Genomic DNA, 27,465 nt, shown 5'->3' with positions numbered 1-27,465 from the left:
ACTTCCCACCCCTTACCTTAAAGCCATGTCCTCTTGTATTGAGCAGTGGTGCCCTGGGGAAGAGGCGCTGGCTATCCACTCTATCTATTCCTCTTATTATCTTGTACACCTCTATCATGTCTCCTCTCATCCTCCTTCTCTCCAAAGAGTAAAGCCCTAGCTCCCTTAATCTCTGATCATAATCCATACCCTCTAAACCAGGCAGCATTCTGGTAAATCTCCTCTGTACCATTTCCAATGCTTCCACATCCTTCCTATAGTGAGGCGACCAGAACTGAACACAGTACTCCAAGTGTGGCCTAACCAGAGTTTTATAGAGCTGCATCATTACATCGTGACTCTTAAACTCCAGCCCTCGACTTAGGAAAGCTAACACCCCATAAGATTTCTTAACTACCCTATCCACCTGTGAGGCAACTTTCAGGGATCTGTGGAGATGTACCCCCAGATCCCTCTGCTCCTCCACACTACCAAGTATCCTGCCATTTACTTTGTACTCTGCCTTGGAGTTTGTCCTTCCAAAGTGTACCACCTCACACTTCTCCGGGTTGAACTCCATCTGCCACTTCTCAGCCCACTTCTGCATCCTATCAATGTCTCTCTGCAATCTTTGACAATCCTCTACACTATCTACAACACCATCAACCTTTGTGCCGTCTGCACACTAACCCACCCTTCTACCCCCACATCCAGGTCGTTAATAAAAATCACGAAAAGTAGAGGTCCCAGGACAGATCCTTGTGGGACACCATTAGTCACAATCCTCCAATCTGAATGTACTCCCTCCACCACCACCCTCTGCCTTCTGCAGGCAAGCCAATTCTGAATCCACCTGGCCAAACTTCCCTGGATCCCATGCCTTCTGACTTTCTGAATAAGCCTACCATGTGGAACCTTGTCAAATGCCTTACTAAAATCCATATACATCACATCCACTGCACTACCCTCATCTACATGCCTGGTCACCTCCTCAAAGAACCCTATCAGGCTTGTTAGACATGATCTGCCCTTCACAAAGCCATGCTGACTGTCCCTGATCAGACCATGATTCTCTAAATGCCTATAGATCCTATCTCTAAGAATCTTTTCCAACAGCTTTCCCACCACAGACGTAAGGCTCACTGGTCTATAATTACCCGGACTATCCCTACTACCTTTTTTGAACAAGGGGACAACATTCGCCTCCCTCCAATCCTACAGTACCATTCCCGTGGACAACGAGGACATAAAGATCCTAGCCAGAGGCTCAGCAATCTCTTCCCTCACCTCGTGGAGCAGCCTGGGGAATATTCTGTCAGGCCCCAGGGACTTATCCCTCCTAATGTATTTTAACAACTCCAACACCTCCTCTCCCTTAATATCAACATGCTCCAGAACATCAATCTCACTCATATTGTCCTCACCATCATCAAGTTCCCTCTCATTGGTGAATACTGAAAAGAAGTATTCATTCAGGACCTCGCTCACTTCCACAGCCTCCAGGCACATCTTCCCACCTTTATCTCTAATCGGTCCTACCTTCACTCCTGTCATCCTTTTTTTCTTCACATAATTGAAGAATGCCTTGAGGTTTTCCTTTACCCTACTCACCAAGGCCTTCTCATGCCCCCTTCTTGCTTTTCTCGGCCCCTTCTTAAGCTCCTTTCTTGCTTCCCTATATTCCTCAATAGACCCATCTGATCCTTGCTTCCTAAACCTCATGTATGCTGCCTTCTTCCACCTGACTAGATTTTCCACCTCACTTGTCACCCACAGTTCCTTCACCCTACCATTCTTTATCTCCCTCACTGGGACAAATTTATCCCTAATATCCTAAACATCAACCACATGTCCATAGTACATTTCCCTGCAAAAACATCATCTCAATTCACACCCGTAAGTTCTAGCCTTATAGCCTGATAATTTGCCCTTTCCCAATTAAAAATTTTCCGGTCCTCTCTGACTCTATCCTTTTCCATGATAATGCTAAAGGCCAGGGAGCGGTGGTCACTGTCCCCCAGATGCTCACCCACTGAGAGATCTGTGACCTGACCTGGTTCATTACCTAGTACTAGATCTAGTATGGCACAGACAGGGTGAATGCATAGTTTTTTTCCTGGGGTTGAGGACATGGGTTTAAGAGAGAGAAGATTTAATAGGAATCTAAGAGGCAGCTTTTTCCACAAAGAGTGTGGTCAGTATATGGAATGAGCTGCCAGAGGATGTGGTGGAGGTAGGTACATTAACAACATTTAAAAGGTACTTGGTCAGTTACATGGATAGAAATATTTTAGAGGATACAAGCCAATAATGAGCAAGTGAATATGCTTATGGAATCTTGGGCAGCATGAATTTGATGGGCTGATGGGCCTATTTCCTTCCTTTATCATTTTATTTTTCAAAAAATCAAAGGCCAAAAGGGAAAGACAAATCATATTGCAATGTGGTAGTTACAGCAAGGCAAGAGTTAACAATGTCCAGGCAAGAAAAGTCTTTGAAGAGCTTAGCTTCCCTTTGCATAATGATGGGAGGGGTTTGCAGGTCTACTGGAGATGAGATAAGAATGTAGAAGAATGCTGCCGAATTGCTTAAATGACTTCAAAGTATGATTGGTTGTTAGATTGCTGTTTCTATTGACTCACCTGTATTGTGAATGGCGATTGATCTTGTAAGTAAGGAACTCAAACAGTTTACCAAATGGTCAACATCGAGAACTGCTAGTCAATTCTGTATAAAGTTGGCATTCCTCTCTTCAGACTTCAGATGAGACTGGTGCCAGGGGCCAGACTGTGCACAAGGATGATTGAGGAATGAGGAAGGGTCTCAAACTGAAAAGTCAACTCCTTGTTCATTTCCATGGATGCTGTCTGACCTGCTGAGTTCCTCCAGTGTGCTACTGAGGAACGAGTGCAAGTTTTCAGACTCCAGTTAATTGGGTTCATTTTCTCCTTCTCAGTTCTGAACTTCGCCCACTCCCCACTTTGCTCCATACTGTCCTGTTGGTCGCTGTCCCACTCAGACTACATCCACACTACGCCAGATAATTTTGAAAACGCCGGTTTCGAGTAAAAACGATAGGCGTCCACACTAAGCGTTTTTCAAAATATCTCTGTCCACATGAGACGGATATTTGGGCGAATCTCCTCCTACTGGGCATGCGCAGGACACACAGAAAACAAGCGCAGAGGAAACAATATACTTGGTGTGCGTTTGTCCAGTTACAGAGTAGAAAAACTTAAAAGGAATTGTTCTTGGCTCTCACTCAGGTGGACTTAAAACTAAAAAAAACAACAAATACTGGAGCGTATGGAGGCAACCGACAGGGAGTTCATGGACAGTATGACCCGGCTGACGACAAACATTGAAAAACTGACTAACTCTGTTGCATTAATAAAGCACCTTGTTAAATGTATCAAAAACATGTCTGCATCAGTGTTATCTTGTATTTCCATACAATGTTACATTAGGTGTTACACATCTATTGTCAGAGAAGTACTTGCATAAATAGGTAAAGCACCTTCATACAAGCAAGGACAGAAAACTGGGCAAAGTGAGTATACTTATTTATTCAGTAAGCTATGGGTCAAAGAATTTGGTGAGTACATTTCTAACCCTTCTGGCTTCAGTCTCGTTGCCGTAAGTTCTGCGAAACACAGAATCAGATATTGTTGTGATGATCGCTTTGGAGCAATCTATGTTCCAAACCTATTCTGGTATCTGTCCCCCTCTTTTCCTTCGCTACATCGACAACTGCATTGGCGCTGCTTCTTGCATGCATGCTGAGCTCTTTGACTTCATTAACTTTGCCTCCAACTTTCACCCTGCCCTCAAGTTTACCTGGTCCATTTCCGACACACTTCCCTCCCTTTTCTAGATCTTTCTGTCTCTATCTCTGGAGACAGCTTATCTACTGATGTCTACTATAAGCCTACTGACTCTCACAGCTATCTGGACAATTCCTCTTCTCACCCTGTCTCTTGCAAAAATGCCATCCCCTTCTTGCAATTCCTCCGTCTCCATCGCATCTGCTCTCAGGATGAGGCTTCTCATTCCAGGACAAGGGAGATGTCCTTTTTTTAAAGAAAGGGGCTTCCCTTCCTCCACCATCAACTCTGCTCTCAAACGCATCTCCCCCATTTCACGCACATCTGCTCTCACTCCATCCTCCCGCCACCCCACTAGGAATAGGGTTCCCCTGGTCCTCACCTACCACCCCACCAGCCTCCGGGTCCAACATATTATTCTCTGTAACTTCCGCCACCTCCAACGGGATCCCACCACTAAGCACATCTTTCCCTCCCCCCCCCTCTGCTTTCCGCAGGGATCGCTCCCTACGCGACTCCCTTGTCCATTCGTCCCCCTCATCCCTCCCCACTGATTTCCCTCCCGGCACTTATCCTTGTAAGCAGAACAAGTGCTACACATGCCCTTACACTTTCTCCCTTACCACCATTCAGGGCCCCAGACAGTCCTTCCAGGTGAGGCGACACTTCACCTGTGAGTCGGCTGGGGTGATACTGCATTCGGTGCTCCCGATGTGGCCTCCTATATATTGGCAAGACCCAACACAGACTGGGAGATCGTTTTGCTGAACACCTACGCTCTGTCCGCCAGAGAAAGCAGGATCTCCCAGTGGCCACATATTTTAATTCCACATCCCATTCCCATTCTGATATGTCTATCCACGGCCTCCTCTACTGTAAAGATAAAGCCACACTCAGGTTGGAGGAACAACACCTTATATTCCGTCTGGGTAGCCTCCAACCTGATGGCATGAACATTGACTTCTCTAACTTCTGCTAATGCCCCACCTCCCCCTCGTACCCCATCCGTTATTTATTTATATACACACATTCTTTCCCTCTCTCTCTCTCTCCTTTTTCTCCCTCTGTCCCTCTGACTATACCCCTTGCCCATCCTCTGGGTTCCCCCCGCCCCTTTCTCCCTAGGCCTCCTGTCCCATGATCCACTCATATCCCTCTTGCCAATCACCTGACCAGCTCTTGGCTCCATCCCTTCCCCTCCTGTCTTCTCCTATCATTTTGGATCTCCCCCTCCCACTTTCAAATCTCTTACTAGCTCTTCTTTCAGTTAGTCCTGACGAAGGGTCTCGGCCTGAAACGTCGACTGTACCTCTTCCTAGAGATGCTGCCTGGCCTGCTGCGTTCACCAGCAACTTTGATGTGTGTTGCTTGAATTTCCAGCATCTGTAGAATTCGTGTTCGCTGTGATGATTGTACGCTCTAGTGTCAATTCTTTGGCGACAATAAAGTAGTAATAATAATAATAATAATAAGAAGAAAACAATGAAATGTCGCGCTGCCACCATCTGTTCCGGCACATCATGACAGCGGTTTTAAAAAGCTCCGGTTACCCCTTACACACTGCAATGGATATTAGGCGTTTTCAGATTTATTCACTCTGGAGACCATTTCTGAAAATCTCTGTTTTCGGGGGCTGAAAAAGCCATTTCAGTGTGGACGGAAGGTCAAAACGAAGAGAAAAAGCTTCGTTTTCAAAATTATCTGGCGTAGTGTAGACGTAGCCTCAGTAACCTTGTCACTGTCTGCCTGTCGGACAATGCACTCTCATCAGGGAGCTCTTTACAAACCAGAGTAAACACAGACTGAGAACACCACAGCACAGAGACAAGAATTCATGTCTTCAGAGTTCAGTTAAAGTGTTTCACAGAAACTAGTGGTTAGTGGGAGGAGGGAGCTGTGAAACTGCTCTCAGCGAACTTTGTTCTAGGGTTGGGGAGGAGAATCAGGAACTAGATGACAGATTTATGGTGAGGTTTAATAGGAATTTAAATCGGCCTTTGATTTTTTTAAAAAATGTAGGACAGAAACAGGCCCTTCAGCCCAATCAGTTGATGCCAACCAAGATTTCCATCCAACACAACAGGACACTCAGCTGTGACTTGGTTGCAATGCTTGCACAGCCCAGAAAATCCATCACATTCCACACAAGTGTGGCGGCTGGAGTCACCCAACTATCACGGGCAGATGAACCTTGCCTTTGGAGGAAGATCCACACGTGGCAACTGATCCACTGACCAGGCTGACTTGGCAGTGGAACGGTTCGCGCAATGCCATTACAGCTCAGGGCATTCCGCAGTTTAGGGCTCAATTCTGGTGCCGTTCGGTCATGAGGCTCTGTACGTCCTCCTCGTGGAACGTTTGCAGTTGCTCCAGGTCCGCCAGTTTCATTCCACAATCCAAAGATGTACTGGGTAGGTTAACTGGTCATTGCATATTGCTCTGTGTTTAGCTTAGGGTTAATCCAATTTGTTGGGGATTGCTGGGGTGCCATCAACCAAATTGTTGGGGATTGAACGACCCACTCTGTACTGTACCACCAGATAAACAACTTCTCAAACTGCTCTCCTAGTCCTTACCCGATGGAGTGCTCGAATCTGTTGTGGGAGGCCCCGGGATACACAAAGTATGTCGCCCCGAGCTGCTTAATGAAGCGGAGACGCTGGAACTGCGGCGTGTCTATGATGCGGACGAGCAGTGGGTGCATCTCAATGTGGCCGTGGATCGGGTCATTGAACACCTGTGGGGGAATTGAAAGGTCTCTGCTCAGATCGCAAGGCAGCATTTAAGTCAAGTCAAGTTGCTTTTTATTGTCATTTCGACCATAAACTGCTGGTACAGTACACAGTAAAAAACAAAACAATGTTCCTCCAGGACCATGGTGCTACATAAAACAACACAAAACTACACTAGACTAAGTGAGACAACACAAAAACTACACTAGACTACAGACCTACACAGGACTACATAAAGTGCACAAAACAGTGCAGGGCAGTACAATAAATAATAAACAAGACAATAGACATAGTACGGGACAAATTACAATGTAATAGTAAATCTCTGTCCCTCTGTCAAAGACAATGGCTGACTCATTGGGTATTGTCAGTGTTTTCTCTTTAAACTTGTAGATACAAGATGAAATTTTGGAACTCTCTTTTTCTCAACAGAATATAACAGGTCAGTCTATACCATGGGTATACACCCTGTTCAATATGCCTGCTGTCCACATAGTCGTAGTCATAGTCATACTTATACTTTACTGATCCTCAGGGAAATTGGGTTTCGTTACAGTTGCACCAACCAAGAATAGAGTATAAATATAGCAATATAAAACCATAAATAACTAAATAATAATATGTAAATTATGCCAGATGGAAATAAGTCCAGGACCAGCCTATTGGTTCAGCGTGTCTGACCCTCCCAGGGAGGAGTTCTAAAGTTCGATCACTCACCTAAGCCGATCTGAAAATCATTCCAAACCTCCCCACCACTTCTGTCTTAATGAGCTTCCCAGTAAATAAGACTATGTTGCAGACCTGAAACATTGACCATCTCTCCCACAGATATTACCTGATCCTCTGCGTTTCCCCACCATTTTCTGCTTTGGTTCTGCGTTTCACAGCCCTCCACCCCCTCCACAAGGAGAAAAAGCTTCCATATTTCACTCTGTCAGATCGCCTGGTCCAACGGCTGGCAGGCAGAACATCAGCACAGTATGTTCATGATCCAGGCTGTGTACGACATCCTGCAAATCTTTTTGCTTGGGGCAAAATTGAGGCATATTCAGGTTCTCTCTGCCCCGGCAAAGGGACTGGAACACATCCCTCAGAAGCTGCCCAAACGACCTGGGAGAAGTCCACTGCCGGTGGCACCATGACTGGGTGCTGAAGATAGTGACTGAAAATATTTCCTTGGCCTTTAACAGTAGGCCCTCTGTCAACCCAGACACCCATAACCTTTGTCAAAGCTGGAGACCAATCACAGCCTCAACCCAGATCACCAGAAAGCTTGCTCACCACAGTGTCAGACTGGCAACAGAAAGTCAATTTTGGCAAGCAATTAAAAGTTCCCTGACTTCATCACATCATTATCCGAGGCCTAACAAGGTCATTCTGTCAAAAACTTCGAAGCAGGTGCTCAGGGTAGAACTGATAGTTCCTTGAGAAGACAGGATTGAGGTGGTGTTGAAATGCAAGAAAGCCAAATATCAGGAACTGGGACAGCCGTGCCAGAGACAGGGGTGGAGGGCACGATGTGAGCCTGTAGAGGTGGGGTGTGGAGGTTTTGCTGGCTGCTCGCTGTGTAGAACCTGCTCTCTCCTTGGCATTATGGGGGCTGCAAAGAAAAGAGCCATCAGGACTGTTACAGAGGCTGCTGAGCGAGCCTCCAGATAGCTATGGATCGAGAGGTTTAACCTGTGGACCAATGCTGGACATAAACTGGGGCCTGATTAACCCTGGCTGGGTCGCCTGGGTGAGAGCATCTGATGTTGAAAGACCAGAAACATCCTATGACCCCAGGTTGCATCACCGATAACAGGTCCCAGATGAATCCTAGAAATTGTATCTAATATTTATGGTATGTTGTCCGGAATGAGAAACGCTCCTTTAGACAAAATTAAAAATCTCTGGGAACAAGACTTACAGACTTCAATTTCTGAGGAAACTTGGAATGAAATTTTTAAATTGGTTAATACCTCATCATTATGTGCCCATTACTCCCTCCTACAATTTAAAACGGTCCATAGGGCCCACATGACTAAAGATAAACTGTCTCATTTTTATTCGGATATATCTCCCTGTTGTGACAGATGTAACAATGGAGAAGCTTCATTAATTCATATGTTCTGGACATACCCAAGTCTTGAAAAATATTGGAAGGAAATATTCCAAACTTTTTCTGTACTTTTCAAAGTAAATTTTAAACCTAACCCTTTGACTGCTTTATTTGGTATTGTTGGAGGAAAAGATATTATCTTCGAGACACCTGATTTGCATATTTTGGCTTTTATTTCTCTAGGAGGGCATTGTTGCTTAGGTGGAAGGATGTTGCTCCGCCTACTCATGCTCAATGGTTAAGCGAGGTTACGTCATGCTTAAACTTAGAGAAGATTCATTGTTCAATTTCTGAATCTAGACGACTTTCTAACATTGTGGGGACCATTTTTGAATTACTTTCCAAATTATTATGTACAGATGTTGGCTAATATGTTTTATTATATGATAAGGGTTTTTTTTCTTTTCTTTCTTTACCAAACAGCTTTCCTTGGTAACACACATAAAAGTTGCTGGTGAACGCAGCAGGCCAGGCAGCATCTCCAGGAAGAGCTTTTCTTGGTAGTGGGTTCAGATTTCTTTTGTATAATAAAATTATTACTTTTCAGTATTACAATTCAATTTACATGAATATGGGGTAATGACACTGTGTGATTTAAATATATTGTAATTGATATAATATACATCCTCTTGTACTCTGTATTCTTTTATGTAAGAAATCAATAAATATATTGAAAGGATTCATCTCAGCATCATTTCCAATTCTTATACCAATGGAAACTTCTCTTTGGAATCCCTTCATGTCATAAAGGCTCCATTCATGTCACCTGCTCGCCCTCTGGAGTAATGGGCCCCTGCTTTGGCCGATAGTTCCGACTTTCACTGAATAATGTGGCTTATCATTTCCTTATTCATCCCCAGATACCCATCAACTTCTACCAGCTCCTAGCCTGCTTCAAATCCCAACACTTGTGTGACTGTACGAGAGTGAAAATTAACAGAAGCCCAGTTAAGTGCCAGGGGTATTATCTTACCTTTGCGTCAATTGGGCTCTGAAGGAGGGCATTGATGCAGTTGATAAGATCTATTCGATCTCCCAGCACGCTAAATGAAAAATAGAACAGCAATCACAGCAGTCATCTCCATGGTAATGAGGGAACCTCGATACACAGTAAAAAGAAATGTCCATGCAACAGCCAACATTAATCCCAGCAATCTATGTAGTAACTCCTCCATGGATGGTCCCAAGTCCCGGCTGCAGGAGGGGGAGGATTGGGCATGGGGCTAGTCACCTCATCCCATCCAGAGCTACAGAAATACCAACAGAAGCTTCAAAGACATCGTTCCTGGGAGAGGAAGGATATGCAAAAAAAAAATGGGCTCCGCCTGGGGACAGATTAAAGGTTGGCCCCGTACAGACAACTCTGACGAACTGCTATCAGGAGCCTGTGCCCCAATGGGAGTGTCTATATACTTTATTTATATCTATACTGCTTCAGCAGCTCAGAGTAGAGTACATCCCGTACAATATCTATCTGCAGGGTAGTCAAACTGGTGCTAAAAGTTCAGCAGCAGCCTCAGAATAGAAGGATGCCCCTTTGGAACAGAGATGAGGAAGAACTTCTTTAGCCAGAGGGTGGTGTGGAATTCTTTGCCACAGAAGGCTGTGGAGGCCAAGTCACTGGGTGTATTTAAATTGGAGGTTGGTATGTTCTAGATTAGGAAGGATGTCAAAAGGTTACAGGGAGAAGGATAGGCTCACGAGGGATAGTAAATCCAGCATGCTGGAGTGAAGTTCGATGGACTGAATGGCATAATTCTGTTCCTATCTACGTCTTGCAGTACGGGATCCATGAGCCAAGTGCAGTTAAACACAGAGACGAGGATTCCTATCTTCCCCTTGCCCCACCCTTCAATCTTTAGCTGCCTCTGCTTTAGAAACCTAATGCCTCCTGTCAGATAAGTCCCGCTCCCACCCACCCACCGACTAAGATTACGCTTACCTCACACCCAAATTTTTCAAATCGTCCTTGGTCAGATAGGGCAGGGTAGCGCCGCACAGCTTTTCATCTGTTAAAGAGTTACAGAAAACCAAAAGTGAAAGCAGAATTCAATAGGAATCATTCCTTCCCAGACCACAAAGCCTGGTCGGTGTTTTCGAAAGGACACCAGCGCCCTGTCCATTTGTAAAAATTTAAGCTTTCTTATAGTAAACCTCTCAATCCTAACATCTGCATACGCAAACCCAGTAGCAAAGCACGCACCATTTCTCTCCCAGTGATGCCGAATACTGTACGCAGCTCACAACAAACTCTTATGTTACTAAGATTACACACGCCACGTTTTATGTTAAGTTTTTTTTTAGGACGACTTAGGAAGCAATGACATGTGCATCCGGAACGACTGCAGGACGAGCAAGCTTCAGCCGGTCTCGCTGGGGAGCATCAGCCCCACATCTTTAATACCGATAAACGGAGCTGATCAGGGATCTTTCCGTCTTCGGTGTGCGGCAATACTGTTCTGAGGGAGGCAGTACAGTAGGGAAAGACTGTACAGCTTTTATTTCCCAAAGAGCCGGCACAGGCGGGAAGGGTTCGCACGTTTTCGCTCATTCCATACTTGCCTCTGAACAACTCCTCGAACTTTTCCAAGCCTTGCATCCGCAGGAAGCCGCAGACATCGTCCACGTCCCATTCCAGACAATTCGATTTTTTAGATGGCAAAACTCCCCTCTCTGGGGTCCTTCTGTCCCCGTCCTCTCCATCAGGGGTGCCGGACCTCCGTCTTTTGCGGCTTTCGCCCCGATTCATCTCACCTCTTCGAGACACGGCTGCGACGTCCCCTCCCCAACCCGACGCAGCCCAACCAGCCTCCGCACAGACCGGCTGCTAGCTGCCAGCTGCCAGCTGCCGGCTGCGCCTGCGCACTGCCGGCGAATCGACGCCCATTTCCTGCTTCACTGTCAATCAAACTGTCTGTCCAGACCTTCTTGGAGACTCAGTGCTCCTCTGGAATAACAGTCAATAGAGGTCGACAGCATACCATAACCCTGCCGCCTCAAGTACCTGTTTATGCTAATCCCACAAACCAGCAAAAGTAATCATGGCGGGCCGGGGTCAGGTAAAACACAAAAGGAACATGTGTTTAAGAGTGGGTCATTGAGCACATTGTGGATTCCCTGCAATCCAAACAATCGTGCCCCGTCCTCTGTATCAAAGCATAATTCCCTCATTGTCTCCAGTCCTTTTATGCCTGTATTTTGCAGCAATCAAAGCACGGGGAAGTTTTTTTTCCCCCCAAATGAAAACGTCAAACACTCGAGGATATGGGTTAAGTGTGAGAGGGGAAAGAGTAAGGAGATTCAAGTTAAAAGTTAAAATTGCACATTTAACCAATTTCCCCTGGGATTAATCAAGTATGACTACGACTATGACTAAGTAAATTTATTGTCAATATATCACCAATTAATACCCCGAAATTCATTTTCTTGCAGGCATTCACAATAGAACAAAGAAATACAATAGAATCAATTTAAAACTGCTCACAAACACTGACAAACTGTGCAAATACTGAAAGAAATGCACACAAAATGCAGAAGGAACTCAGGAGGCCAGGCAGCATCAATGGAAAAGAGTCAATGGTTCTTGCCAAGACCCTTCATCAGGACCAGCATCTGTAGATTCTCTTGTGTTTGAAGTACAAGAAGAAACAAACAAACAAGCAAACAAGCAAATAAATAAATAAATAGGTAAGGTCGAGAACATAAATTGTAGAATCTTTGAAGGTAAGTCCCTAGGTTCTTTTTTTAATGGCCAGTTCAGAGTTGAGGTGAGTGAAGTTATCCACACTGGTTCAGGAGCCTGATGGTTAAGGGTTAATAATTGTTCCTGAACTTGGTGATGTGGGACCAAAGACTCCTGTACCTCCTGCCTGATGGTAGCAATGAGAAGAGAGCATGGCCTGGGTGGTGGGGGTCCTTGATTATGGATGCTGCTGTGGCAACTCTCCATGTAGATGTGCTCATTGGTGAGGAAGAGGGCTTCTCCTGTGAAGAACACGGCAAACCTGCCTGGTATGGGAACTGTACTTCCCTCAGTTGCAGGACTCTGCAGAAAGTGGTGTGGAGAGCCCAGCACATCTGTAGATGTGAACTTCCCATGATTCAGGACAGAGACAGGTGTGTGAAAAGGGCCCGAAGGATCATTGGGGACCCGAGTCACCCCAACCACAAACTGTTCCAGCTGCAACCATCCAGGGAACGGTACCGCAGCATAAAAGCCAGGACTAACAGTCTCCGGGACAGCTTCTTCCACCAGGCCATCAGACTGATTAATTCATGCTGACACAATTGTATTTCTATGTTATATTGACTGTCCTGTTCTACATACTATTTATAATAAATTACTATAAATTGCACATTTAGATGATGACATAACGTAAAGGTGTTTACTCCTCATGTGTATAAAGGATATAGAGAATATATGGATTAAATTCAATAAGCAGGGCAAAGAGAGAGGAACGATAATGAGCTGGTTCATTGTCCGTTCATAAATAGGATGGTGGAGGGGAAGAAGTGTTCCATGAACGTTGCATGTGTTTGTTCAGGTGTCTGTACCTGGTCTTTGATGGTAATAAGAAGAAGAGAGCACGTTGTAAAGTGATAGGAGTCTTTACTGGTGGATGCTGCCTTTTTGAGACATCGTCTTTTGAAGATGGCCTCAATGTTAGGGAGGGCATGCCCCAGGTGGTGAAGGTCCTTAATGATGGTTGTTGTCTTCTGAAGGCTCTGCCTTTGGAAGATGTCCCTGACGGCGGGAAACCTTGTGCCTGTGGTAGCTGGCTGAGTCTACAACAGTCTTACGATCCTGTGCACTGGGGGCTCATTACCGGATGGGGACACAACCAGTCAGGATGATCTCCGTGTTACATCTGTAGAAATTTGCTAGAGATAGGTAAAGATTTTGCAAGGGAATTCCAGGAGGTTAGGACTTCAGTAGTTGAATACATGGTCAATTGAGGTGGAGTAATAGGGATCAAGGTCAAATTCAAAGTAAGTATATTATCAAAGTACATTTTCTGTATTGGGACTAGACTCCATAGTATCCAGGATGTTTTCAAGGAGCAATGCCTCAAAACTGCCGCATCCATCATTGAGGACGCTCATCACCCAGGACGTGCCCACTTCCCACTGCTACCATCAGGAAGGAGGTACAGGAGCCTGAAGGCACACACTCAGTGATTCAGGAACAGCTTCTTCCCCTCTGCCATCCTACTTCTAAATGGATATTGAACCTATGAACACTATCTCACTACTTTCTATTTCTATTTTTGCACTACTTAGTTAATTTAACTATTTTTATATATATACACACTCAGTGCCTATAAAAAGTTAAAGAGTATTCACCCGCCCTACCCCGGGGAAGTTTCCATGTTGTTTTTTACAACACTGAATCACGCTGGATTTAATTTGGTTTTTTTAAGACTGATCAACAAAAAAAGACTCGTCAAAGTGAAAACAGATATAAATTAATTACAAATATAAAACACAAAATAATAAAATACAAAACACCCCACCCCACCCCTTTAATATAATACACCAAATCATCACTGTTACAGCCAATTGGTTTTAGAGTTAGTTAAATGGAGATCTGTTTTTGGAGACGTGTGTGCAGTCAAGGTGTTGCAATGGGTTGTAATAAAAATGCACCTGTATCTGGAAGGTCCAGTTGCTGGTGAGTCAGTATCCTGGCAAAAACTACAGCGTGAAGACAAAAGAACACTCCAAGCAACTCTCTAAAAATGTTATTGAAAAGCACAAGTCAGGAGATGGATACAAGAACATTTCCAAGTCACTGAGGATGAGAAGTGACCTGGTAGAGGTGTATGAGATGAGGAGAGCCATTGATCATGTGGATAGCCAGAGGCTTTTTCCCAGGGCTGAAATGGCTGCCACAAGAGGGCACAGGTTTAAGGTACTTGGGAGTAGGAACAGAGGAGATGTCAGGGGTAAGTTTTTTACTCAGAGAGTGGAATGGGCTGCTGGCAACGGTGGTGGAGGCGGATACGATAGGGTCTTTTAAGAGACTTTTAGATAGGTGCATGGAGCTTAGAAAAATAGAGGGCTATGGGTAACCCTAGTAATTTCTAAGGTAGGGACATGTTTGGCACAACTTTGTGGGCTGAGGGGCCTGTATTGTGCTGTAGGTTTTCTATGTAACTCTGGATGAGTTACAAGCTTCAGTGGCTGAGATGGGAGAGACTGCACGTAAGACTGTTGCCTAGGTGCTTCACTAGTCACAGCTTTATGGGAGAGTGGCAAAGACCAACCCACTGTTGAAAAAATTCACATGAAATCTCGGCTAGATTTCTAGAGGGCATGTGGGAGATTCTGAAGGTTCTATGGTCTGATGAAACCAAAATTGGGCTTTTTGGCCATCAGACTAAACGCTGTGTTTGGTATAAACCAGACACTGTACACCATCAAAAACACACCATCCCAACTGTGAAGCACAGTGGTGGCTGCATCATGCTGTGGGGATGCTTCACTGCAGCAGGCCCTGAAAGGTTTGTGAAGGTGAAGTGTAAAATGGATGGAGCAAAATACAGGGAAATCCTGGAGGAAAACCTGATGCAGTCTACAAGAGAACTGTGACTTGTGAGAAGATTTTGTTTTCCATAAAGACAATGACCCAAAGCATAAGACCAAAGTTACACAGGTATGGCTTAAAAACAACAAAGTTAATGTCCTGGAGTGGCCAAGTCAGAGTCCAAACCCCAATCCAATTGAGAATTTGTGGCTGTACTTGAAAAGAGCTGTTCACTCACAATCCTCATGCAATCCGACAGAGCTTGAGCAGTTTTGTAAAGAAGAATGGAGAAAAATTGCAGTGTCCAGATGTGCAAAGCTGATAGAGACCTATCCACACAGATTCAAGGCTGTAATTGCTGCCAAAGGTACATCTACTAAATACTGACTTGAACAGGGTGAGCATTTATGTGATCAATTGTTTTGTGTTTTATATTTGTAATTAATTTACCTCACTTTGTAGAGATCTGTTTTCACTTTGACACAAAAGAGTTTTTTTCTGTTGATCAGTTCAAAAAAGTCAATGTTATTCAATGTTGTAAAACAATAAAAAAATGAAAACTTCCGAGGGGGGGGGGTGAATACTTTCTATAGGCACGATATATATAGCTATATAGTACTTACTGTAACTCATGTTATCTTTCTATTGTTATCTATTGCTTTGTATTATGTATTGCTGTCACAAAGACAACAAATTTCATAACATGCTGGTGATATTAAACCTGATTCTGATGTTCTGAATTGTGATTCTGTTACCATATACTACCTTGAGATTCACTTTCTTACTGGCATTTACAGGAAAATAAGGAAATTAATATAATTTATTAAACACTCTGCATAAATATAGACTGACAGACAACCTATGTGCAAAAAACAGACGTGCAAATAAAATAGGTCAGCAAGATTTGGATAGGTACATGGATGTGAGGGGTGTGGAGGGCTATGGGCTGGTGCAGGTTGATGAGACAAGGCAGATTAATAGTGTGGCATGGACCAGATGGGCTGAAGGGCCTGTTTCTGTGCTGGAGTGTTCTATGACTCCAAAAAAGAAAAAAAAACTGAGAACATGTGTTGTAAAGAATCCTTGAACGTACGTCTGTTGGTTGTGGAATCAGTTGAAAGTTGCAGTGAGTCGGAATCAGAATCAGCTTTCATATCACACCACTAGAAAACCTGCAGATGCCGGAAATACAAAGCAACCCATACAAATTGGTGGAGGAACTTAGCAGGTCAGGTAGCCTCTATGGAAAAGAGTAAACAGTCAGCGTTTCAGGCCGAGACCCTTCACCAGTCCTGATGAAGAGATCTGGCCTGAAATGTCGACTGTTTACTCTTTTCCATAGATGCGGCCTAACCTGCTGAATTCCTCCAGAATTCTGTGTGTGCAGTTTAATATCACTGACATATGTCATGAAATTTATTGTTATGCAGTACGATGTTTCCACACCAGTTCAGGAGCCTGATGGTTGTAGGGTAATAACTGATCCTGAACTTGGTGAGGTGGGACCTAAGGCTTCTGTACCTCCTGACTGATGTAAGCACAGAGAGCAAAATTGTTCATAGTCACATGTGCCCACTAAATCGGGATTGTGTTCAGTAGAAGAGTTTTGATGTTATTGTATGGAAGGAATGTAATAAAAGACTAAACACCTTTACTGTGTTTGTATCAGGTTCTTCTGCTTACTGCTTCAACAAAGAGGGAAGCTGACAGCAACAATTTTGGGCAGCTATTATCAATTGTCATCATAATATGTGTAACTGACACTAACCTCGGCATTTTACCTTCGGCTTCCCCAACAGGCTGAGCTGTTCACAGCTTTTCTATTTTGAGCAGACAAGAATTTAAACTATTTTCAAAGCAGCCCTGAAATAAAAGACTGAAAATTGATAAGCAAGGTCATACGATACATGGAACCGTTGCCACTGCTACCTGTTAATCTGATTTAATGTAATTTCTGCAAAGATATACACCTATACCTAATAAAGTGGCCACTGAGTGTATGTTTGTGGTCTTCTGCTGCAACCACTTCAAGCTTTGACATGTTGTGCGTTCAGAGATGTGCTTCTACAGAGCACTGCAAGATTACTTCAGTTATTGTTGCTTTCCTGTCAGCTTGAACCAGTCTGGCCATTCTCCTCTGACCTCTCTCATTAACAAGGCGTTTTTGCCCACAGGACTACTGCTCACTGGGTGATTTTTTGTTTCTCGCACCACTCTCTGTAAACTCTAGAGAATGTTGTGTGTAAAACTCCCAGGAGATCAGCAATTTCTGTGATAATCTAACCACCTCATCTGGCACCAACAATCATTCCATGGTCAAAGCCACTTAGATCACATTTCTTCCCCATTCTGATGTTTGGACTGAACAACAACTGAACCTCTTGACCATGCCTGCATGCTTTTACATTGAGTTGCTGCCACACGATTGGCTGATTAGATATTTGCATTAACATACTGGTATACAGGTGTAAATTCTAGAGACTTGTGCGTGAAAACCCCAGGAGGTCAGCAGTTTCTGAGATATTCAAATTTCCCCATTGGGCACTACCAATCATTCCATGGACAAAGCCACTTAGATCATATGTCTTCCCCTTTCTGATGTTTGGACTGAACAACTGAACCTCTTGACTATGTCAGCATGCTTTTATGCATTGAGTTGCTGTCACATGATTGGCTGATTAGATATTTGTGCTTTGTATTAACAAGCAGGTGCACCGAATAAAGTGGCCATTGAGTGTATATATTTCAAGACAAAAGTAATATTACTTCTTTATTGAAAGTTTGGGAATCGAGTCCTGATGAAGGATTTCAGCCCAAAGTGTCAACCCTTTATTCCTCTCCATAGGTGCTGTGTGACATGTGAGTTCCTCCAGCACTTTGTGTTCGTTTGTCTGGATTTCCAGCTTCTGTAGAATCTCTTGTGTTCAGGAAATTTATTTATGGAATGGCAATTTTCAACTTAATCCCATGTATATACTCCAATCATAGACTAAAGAGGTTCTGCAGAAACTCGAAATCCAGAGCAGCACACACAAAATGCTGGAGGAACTCAACAGGAGAGGCAGCATCTGTGGAAATGAATAAGAGTCAACATTTCAGGCCGAGACCCTTCATCAGGACAGGAAAAGGAAGGGGGAATAAGCCAGGGTACGAAGGAGGCGAGGGGGAGGGGAGGGGAAGGTGTACACACTAGAAGGTGATGGGTAATGCCTGGTGAGGGTGAGGTGGGTGGGTGGATGGTGGAGGTGGAATGAAGTAAGAAGCTGGGAGTTGGTAGATGGAAAAGGCAAAGGTATGTAAAACTATGAAGGGTGTAGATAAGGCAAATACAAGTAGGCTTTTTCCACTGAGTTTGGGTGGGACTACCACCAAAGGTCATGAGATAAGGGTGAAAAGTTTAAGGGGAATATGAGGGGAAACTTCTTCACTCCGAGGGTCATGAGAATGTGGAATGAGCAGACAGCACAATCGGTGCATGCAAGCTCAATTTCAGCATTTAAGAGAAGTTTGGATGGATACGTGGACGGTAAGTGTGTGGAAGGCTGTGGTCCTGGTGCAGGCAGATGGGAGTAGGCAGTTTGAATGGTTCAGCACAGAGTAGATGGGCTGATGGGCCAATTTCTATGCTGTGATCTTCTGTGGCTGGCAAAGAAGGAATCTGATAGGAGAGGAGAGTCGACCATGGGGGAAAGGGAAGCAGGGGCTGAACCAAAGGGAGGTGAAGGGCAGGTGAGGAGAAGGGGTAAGAGGAGAGCTGAAGAGTCATATACTCCAACTCCTGTTTAGCACTCCGACGGTCTCGCTGAGAAATCCATAACACATGAGCTGTTCACCCACCTCATAATTATTAGATGCTGACCCCCCCTAGGGTAAGATGAATAGAGGTTGTTGAAGGAATTGAGGTTCATTATCCATATAATGATTCATATCCATATAAATTTTGTCCAGTCATACAATGGCATGCAAAAGTTTGGGCATCCCTGGTCAAAATTTCTGTTACTGTGAATATTTAAGTGAGTAGAAGATGAACTGATCTCCAAAAGTCATAAAGTTAAAGATGATACATTCTTTTCAACATTTTAAGCAAGTTTCGTGTATTATTTTTGTTTTGTACAATTTTAGAGTGAAAAAGAAGAAAGGAGGACCATGCAAAAGTTTGGACACCCCAAGAGATTTGAGCTCTCGGATAACTTTTACCAAGGTCTCAGACTTTAATAAGATTGTTGGGGCTATGGCTTGTTTACAGTCATCTTTAGGAAAGGCCAGGTGATGCAAATTTCAAAGCTTTATAAATACACTGACTCCTCAAACCTTGACCCAACAATCAGCAGCCATGGGCTCCTCTAAGCAGCTGCTTAGCACTATGAAAAATAAATGATGCCCACAAAGCAGGGGAAGGCTATAAGAAGATAGCAAAGCGTCTTCAGGTAGCCGTTTCCTCAGTTGATATTGTAATTAAGAAATGGCAGTTAACAAGAACGGTGGAGATCAAGTTGAGGTCTGGAAGACCAAGAAAACTTTCCGAGAGAACTGCTCGTAGGATTGGTAGAAAGGCAAATCAAAACCCCCATTTGACTGCAAAAGATCTTCAGGAAGATTTAGCAGACTCTGGAGTGGTGGTGTACTGTTCTACTGCGCAGCAACACCTGCACAAATATGACCGTCATGGAAGAGTCATCAGAAGAAAACTTCTCCTGCATCCTCACCACAAAATTCAGTGTCAGAAGATTGCAAAGGAACATTTAAACAAGCCTGATGCATTTTGGAAACAAGTCCTGCAGACTGATGAAGTTAAAATAGAACTTTTTGGCCGCAATGACCAAAGGTATGTTTGGAGAAAAAAGGGTGCAATATTTCATGAAGAGAACCCCCCTCCAACTGTTAAGTACAGGGGTGGATCCATCATGCTTTGGGCTTGTTTTGCAGCCAGTGGTACAGGGAACATTTCACTGGTAGAGGGAAGAATGAATTCAATTAAATACCAACAAATTCTGGAAGCAAACATCACACCATCTGTAAAAAAGCTGAAGATGAAAAGAGGATGGCTTCTACAACAGGATAATGATCCTAAACACACCTCAATATCCACAATGGACTACCTCAAGAGGCTCAAGCTGAAGGTTTTGCCATGGCCCTCACAGTCCCCTGACCTAAACATCATCGAGAATCTGTGGATAGACCTCAACAGAGCAGTGCATGCAAGACGGCCCAAGAATCTCACAGAACTAGAAGCCTTTTGCAAGGAAGAATGGGTGAAAATCCCCCAAACAAGAATTGGAAGACCCTTAGCTGGCTACAAAAAGCGTCTGCAAGCTGTGATACTTGCCAAAAGGGGTGTTACTAAGTACTGCCATGCAGGGTGCCCAAACTTTTGCTTCAGGCCCTTTTCCTTTTTTGTTATTTTGAAACTGTAAGAGATGGAAATAAAAATTTTCTTGCTTAAGATATTAAAGAAATGTGTCATCTTTAAGTTTATGCCTTTTGGAAATTAGGTCATCTTTTACTCGCTTAGCTATTCACAGTAACAGAAATTTTGACCGGGGTGCCCAAATTTTTGCATGCCACTGTAAGTAATAAAATCAATTCATTTCAAGATAAGTTCTCATATGGCAAATTTTCAAATCCAGCAAGTGTGAAGTGTCGGGAACAGGCTGCCAAGGGAGGTGATGGAAACAAATACCATAGCAACGTTTAAGAGGCATTTTGCTAGACACATGAGCAGGCAGGGAATAAAGGGATGGAGAACATGTGCAGGCAGGTACTCAGTTTAAATCAGCATTGTGGCCTTTTCCTGTGCTGTAATATTCCATGTGCTAAATCTTTTACTGCCTACGTACTTAAATATTTTCTGCAATTTGGCCTTAAAAGCCTTTCATGGTCCTAAATTCCACAAGTTCACTAACCTCCTCATAAACATAAGAGATTCTGCAGATGCTGGAAATACACAAAATGCTGGGGGAGCTCTGCAGGTCAAGCAGCATCTATGGACAGGAATAAAGGGAGGCAGAGATAGAGGTAGATAGAATCTTTTCACTTCACTTATCACTGTCTAGCATGTGCTCCTTCCCCTCCCCCACCTTCTTATTCTGGCTTCTTTCCCCTTCCTTTCCAGTCCTGATGAAGGGTTTCACTCTTAAACATCGAATGTTTGTTCCTTTCCATAGATGCTGCCTGACCTCCTGAGTTCTTCCAGCATTTTGTGTGAGATTTCTCCTCACCTGACACTGCAGAAGGGGACTCAGAAGTCTCACACCACCAGTTCAAGAACAACTAGTGAACTTAGACCTTAAGACGATAAGATATAGGAGCAGAATGAGGCCATTTGGTCCATCGAGTCTGCTCCGCCATTTCAAGGCTGATCCATTAGTCTTCTCAGCCCCAATCTCCTCCCTTCTCCTCGTATCCCTTCATGCCCTGACCAATCAAGAATCTATCAACCTCTGCCTTAAATATTTATGAAGACTTGGCCTCCACTTCTCTTCAACTATTCACCTTTTCCCTTTCGCTTTGGCTGAGACTGGAACTAGAGGTCACAGTTTTAGGGTGAACATTCAGAGGGAGGTGTGAGAGTAGAACAAGCTGCCAGCGGAATCTTCAGTTAGGGTTGGAGTCATAGAAAAGTACAGCACAGAAGCAGAGCTTTTGGCCCATCCAGTCTCTACCGAACCATTTAAATTGCCTACTCCCATCAACCATGTAACATTTCAAAGATTTCACTCACTCCAAAACTGAACTGTTCCCACAACCTATGGACTCACTTTCAAGGACTCTTCATCTCATGTTCTCAATATTTGTTTATGTATTTATTATTAATGTTATTATTTTTATGATATCCATTGTGCTGAATTGCTCTTTAGCAAAGTTGAACACAATGCTGTGAGGGAGTCAATTTTCCTGTAGACAGGTGCTACCAGTGTAGCTTCCAAGATGCGATCCAGGTCATCATCAAACTGCTTCCAAGATACATTGTCTGATGATCCAGGCCATCTGATCTTCTCTTTCCTTGATGAATGGACTAGGGTGTCCGATGGGGGACTCACTTGTTCTCTCCTTTGGCACTGAGTTGTTCAGGTGTGGAGAGGTCTTAAGCTCTGTGCGGTGCTTCCTGGCTGGAGTTCTCCATCATCTCACCGGGTGTTGAGTCCTTGCATTGCACTTGAATCGCCTTCGTTCCACAGCTGGACCTACTTTGGTGTATCATCAGGCCTTTGAAGTTTTTGCAGATTTTGCCCCAATGCACTTTGCAATGCATGCCTCCCCAGTCAGTGTTGTTTGCTTGAGCCTTCTCGTTATCGTATTTCCAGTCCTGGCCATTGCCGTTATGTCCACCCTATTGAGTCTCTCATCCTGCCCATCTCTTGGGAGACTCTGGGTGTAGAGCATATTTAGTTCAACCATTACTTGTATGGTTCCCTCTTGTGAGTGCTGCACACAAAGTTGGCAGTCTTGTGTGCCCGTGCCAGTGTTTCCTGGAGGTCAGCTGTCTTTCCAGCATCACCAACCTTCCTCAACTGCCATCCAGTCTTTCCCGGAAGTCACTGGTGAACTAGATGTTTTTCATAAAATTCTGTTGTATCTCTTTATTTCTGCTGTATATGCCTGCAAGAAAAAGAATCTCAAGGAAGAAGATGCTAACACGTACTGTATGTACTTTGATTATAGATTTACTTTGAATGTTGGTATGTGGAGAAAGTGGGTGGAGGGAGCTAGGGATGCAAATCAGCCTTGACTTCATTCAGTAATGGAATCTCATTGAGGGCCCTCCCCTGCTCTTAAATGTTTGTATTGCTAAGTTATTAATCACTGCAAACAATCAGAGCGGTACGCCCAGAAACCTCCAGGCTAATGAAACATCAACATCAAGGTCACAGACCTTCTCAATCTCACGCTGGCAAAACTCTCATACAGGATCTGGATGAGGTTTGGCATATTTATATCCCACTGACCCTCTTAACCCCAACCAGTATCCTTGCAGCTGCGTCCCTATTGCTGCTGAGGATTCCTTTATTTATACTCTTAATTTATTGTATTGTTTATTTCTTTAGTGATACAGAGTGGAGTTGGCCCTTCTGGCCCTTTGAGCTACGCCATCCCATCAAACTCACAACCCCGATTAACCCTAACCTAATCACAGGACGATTTACAATGACCAATTGCCTACCCGGCACATCTTTGGGTTGTGTGAGGAATCCAGAGCATCTGGAAGAAACCCAAGCATTCCACAGGGAAGACGTACAGAGACACCTTACAGAGGACGCTGTGATTGAACTCCAAACTCCAGAAAGTCTCAAGCTATAATATTGTCGCGCTACCCATTCTGCCACCATGGTGCCCATATCCCTACCTCTCTTGTTTTCCTATTCTAGCTAACAACCTACTTATCAAAATACTTAACTTATACCATAAGACATAGGAGCAGAATTCAGCCATTTGGCCCATCAAGTCTGCTCTGCAGACTCTGCAGTTAATGGCTAGCACGAGAGGGCACAGTTTTAAGGTGCTTGGAAGTAGGTACAGTGGAGATGTCAGGGGTAAGTTTTTTTACACAGAGAGTGGTGAGTGCATGGAATGGGCTGCCGGTGACAGTGGTGCAGACGGATACAATATGGTCCTTTAAGAGACTCTTGGGTAGGTACATGGAGCTTAGAAAAACAGAGAGCTATGGGTAACCCTAGGTAATTTCTAAAGTAATTACATGTTCAGCACAGCATTGTGGGCTGAAGGGCCTGTATTGTGCTGTAGGTTTTCTATGTTTCTATGACATTCCATCATGGCTGATTTCCAATACATAAGTGTAAAGGAGAACAAAATAATTGTTACTCTGGATCTGATGCAACACAAAAAAAAGCACAATAAGATAAAGAACACAATAATAAAAACGTTACTATAAATGTAGAGCAGAAGCAGCTGCCAGGCCGGTGGCATGGTAGCCAGCTCTGAGTTTAGCAGGGAAGGGTAAAGCCAGGCAGAGCAATACTGATAGGAAACTCGATAGTTAGGGGAACAGACAGGAGATTCTGCGGCTGGGAAAGAAAAGCCAGGATGATGTGTTCTCTTTCACAGCCACAGACTCCCCTGTCCACACACCCCCCCCCCACCCCCAGCTATCAAGGTGCTAGGATCCAGGATGTCTCAGGCTATGTCCACACTACGCCGGATAATTTTGAAAACAAAGCTTTTACTCTTCATTTTGACCTTCTGTCCACACTGAAACGGCGTCTTTATCCCCCAAAAACGGAGATTTTCGAAAACACTCTCCAGAATGTGTAAATTTGAAAATGATTGTTGCACGTTGTGGTGTAGACGGGATAAACGGAGAGATTTAAAAATGTTGTCATGACAACACCACAACAACAATGTTTTTTTCTGCTTCTGCTTGGGACTGCGCAAGCACTGCCGGACAGCTGTTCTTGGTTCTTGGTTCTCAATCCTCCAAAAGATTCCGCGTGGAATTTAAACTGGAGGTGGCTTTCAAGCTGGTTCCCTCGGTTTCTCTGTTTGCATCCTCTGTTCTTCTGCCCGTACCCTCCGGTCTCCCAGTCTGCGGTGGTTGTACCCTCGATCTCCTGTACCCCGGGGTCTCCAAGCTGGCATTGTCGCAGACTGACCACCTCTGTTATAACGCGCGGTCGGTGTGAACGGCCTGAGAGTTAAATTGTAAAGTGCATTTTTTTTAACTAGATCCCCTAAATTGATTTGATTGAGTCTATCTTAAAAATATTCATGTCAGAAATACTGCGCAGGTCTGGCGGCAGAATATTCCACTCTCTTGATTCTTGGTTCTTGGCTCTTGATCCTCCAAAATATTCCGCAAGGAATTTAAACTGGAGGTGGTGGAGGGTGGGCTTAAGAAGGAGATTTTTGAAGAAGAAAAGCTGCCTTAAATTTAATTGGGTTTGGTTGTATGACTCTGTTAGGATTAAGATTATTCCATGCTTTAATTGTACGGGGAAAAATGAATTGCTGTACACATCTGACTTGTTAGTTAGTATTTCAAATTGAGTTGAGTGCCCTCTTCTGCTCCTAATAAGTTTGGGTTTGATGTAGGATTGGTAGTTTATGTCGAGTTGGCCATTTAATGTTTTGTAATTGTTGATCTTGGGTAGAGGACGGCTTCATGCGTGTGTTGTTTACTTTATTGTCTACATTAGTAGCTTGTTTGGAATTAAACATCTCCACTGCTTTGCTGACTTTGTAGTCATTTGTAACTCGCAAAAACAGCTCGACTTCATTGTCTGTCTAAACGAAGAAGTCCAGTCTGCTTTTTCCAGCGGGGGTTTTCTTTGTATTCCTCGAAGACATTGCTGAAAACTTTCTTTCGCTGTTGTTGTTGGTACTCTAGTTTTTGACCAATGGAAATAGCACAACGCCGCCGCAGAAACATAAATATTATACCATTTCCTCTTCGCTTGTTTTCTGTAGATGCGTCTGCACATACCCAGTAGGAGTAGATTTGCCCAAATATTCATTTTAATGTGGGCAGAGATATTTTGAAAAACGCCTAGTGTGGACGCCTGTCGTTTTTACTCAAAACCGGCGTTTTCAAAATTATCCGGTCTAGTGTAGACGTAGCCTCAGAGTGGCTGCAGAAGATTCTCAAGAGGGAGGGTGAGCTGCCAGATGTTGTGGTGCACACTGGCACCAATGACATAGGTAGGAAGGGGAAGAGGTCCTGTGCAGTGAGTATAGGGAGTTAGGAAGAGGCTGAACAGCAGGACCTCCTAGGTGGTAATCTCTGGATTACTCCCAGTCCCACATGTTAGTCAGGGCAGGAATAGAATGATAGTACAGGTGAATGAGTGGTTCAGCAGGCTGGATTTCAGATTTCTGGATCACTGGGATCTCTTCTGGGGAAGTTATGACCTGTACAAAAAGGACGGGTTACACGTGAACCTGAGGAGTACCAATAACCTTGCCGGAAGGTTTGCTAGACCTGTTGCGAAGGGTTTAAATTAAGTTGGCAGGGGGATAGGAACAGGAGTGACAAGACTGAGGATGGGGCAGCTGGTATTCAGTTGATGCCGTGTGTAGTGAGACTATGAAGAATGACAGGCAGACAATAGAGCAAAATTGCAGTCAGTGGGATGAGGTGAAGTGTAACATGGAGACAAAATTGAAAAGGGTGATCAATACAGGACTGGAGGTGTTATATTTGAATGCATGCAGTATATGCAATAATGCAGGTGATCTTGCAGCAGTTAGAGACTGGTAGGTATGATGTTGTGGGTATCACTGAAACTTGGCTGAAAGAAGATCATAGATGGGCATTTAACATCCAAGGATACACATTGTAGTGAAAGGACAGGCAGGTAGGCAGAGGTGGTGGGGTGACTCTGTTGGTAAATGAAATCAAATCCTTAGAAAGAGATGATGTAGGATCGGAAAATGTTGAACCCTTGTGGGTGGAGTTCAGAAACCGTAGGGATAAAAAGACCCTAATGGGAGTTACATATAGGCTTCAAAATAGTAGCCAGGGTGTGAGCTACAAATTACAACAGGAGATAGAAAAGGCATGTAAAAAGGGGAATGTTGCGATAATCATGGAGGATTTCAATATGTAGGTAGATTGGGAAAATCAGGTTGGTGCTGAATCCCAAGAGAGGGAATTTGTAGAATGCCTACGAGTGGCTTTTTAGAGCAATATGTGGTTGAGCTCCCTAGGGGAAAGGCTATACTGGATTGGGTGACGTGTAATGAACCAGGTTTGATTAGGGAGCTTAAGGTAAAGAAACTCTCAGGAAGCAGTGATCATAATTTGATAGTATTCACCCTGCAATTTGAGAGGGAGAAGCTAAAGTCAGATGTATCAGTACTACAGTGCAGTAAGAGGAATTGCAGAGGCATGAGAGAGGAGCTGGCCAAAGTTGATTGTAAAAGGACACTAGCAGGGATTCCAATAGAGAGGCTACAGAAGGATTTAGACAGATTAGGAGAATGGGCAAAGAAGTGGCTGGTGGAATGCAATATCGGGAAGTGTATGGTCATGCACTTTAGTAGAAGAAATGAAAGGGTTGACTATCTTCTAAATGGAGAGAAAATACAAAAATATGAGGCGTAAAGGGAGTTTGTTCCCTAAATGTTAATTTGCAGGTTGAGCCTGTGACGAGGAAAGCAAATGCGATGCTAGCATTCATTTCAAGAGGACTAGAATATTAAAGCAAGGATATAATGTTGAAACTTTATAAAGCACTGGTGAGACCTCATTTAGAGTACAGAGAGCAGTTTTGGGCACCTTATCTTAGAAAGGATGTATTGAAATTGGAGAGGGTTCAAATAATGTTCACAAAAATGAGTCCAGGAATG

General features: G+C 43.9%; 1 protein-coding gene across 1 annotated transcript in view; it reads right to left on the bottom strand.

Annotated features, from left to right (window-relative positions):
* The window catches only part of LOC140187919 (deoxynucleoside triphosphate triphosphohydrolase SAMHD1-like), a 42,435-nt gene extending 30,960 nt beyond the window's left edge, over positions 1-11,475 (bottom strand). Inside the window, exons 1-4 of the mRNA XM_072243797.1 lie at positions 11,199-11,475; positions 10,579-10,645; positions 9,610-9,679; positions 6,380-6,540 (exon numbers count right to left, since the gene is read on the bottom strand). Of these exons, the coding sequence (XP_072099898.1) occupies positions 6,380-6,540; positions 9,610-9,679; positions 10,579-10,645; positions 11,199-11,385 (485 nt within the window). The 5' untranslated portion in view covers positions 11,386-11,475. The remainder of the gene's footprint in view (positions 1-6,379; positions 6,541-9,609; positions 9,680-10,578; positions 10,646-11,198) is intronic.
* Between the last annotated feature and the right edge of the window lie 15,990 nt (positions 11,476-27,465).

Source organism: Mobula birostris, chromosome 2, assembly GCF_030028105.1.
Source record: "Mobula birostris isolate sMobBir1 chromosome 2, sMobBir1.hap1, whole genome shotgun sequence".
Lineage (NCBI taxonomy): Eukaryota > Metazoa > Chordata > Chondrichthyes > Myliobatiformes > Myliobatidae > Mobula > Mobula birostris.
Note: the sequence above shows the minus strand (reverse complement) of the source record. Positions and strands in the feature narration are given on the sequence as shown.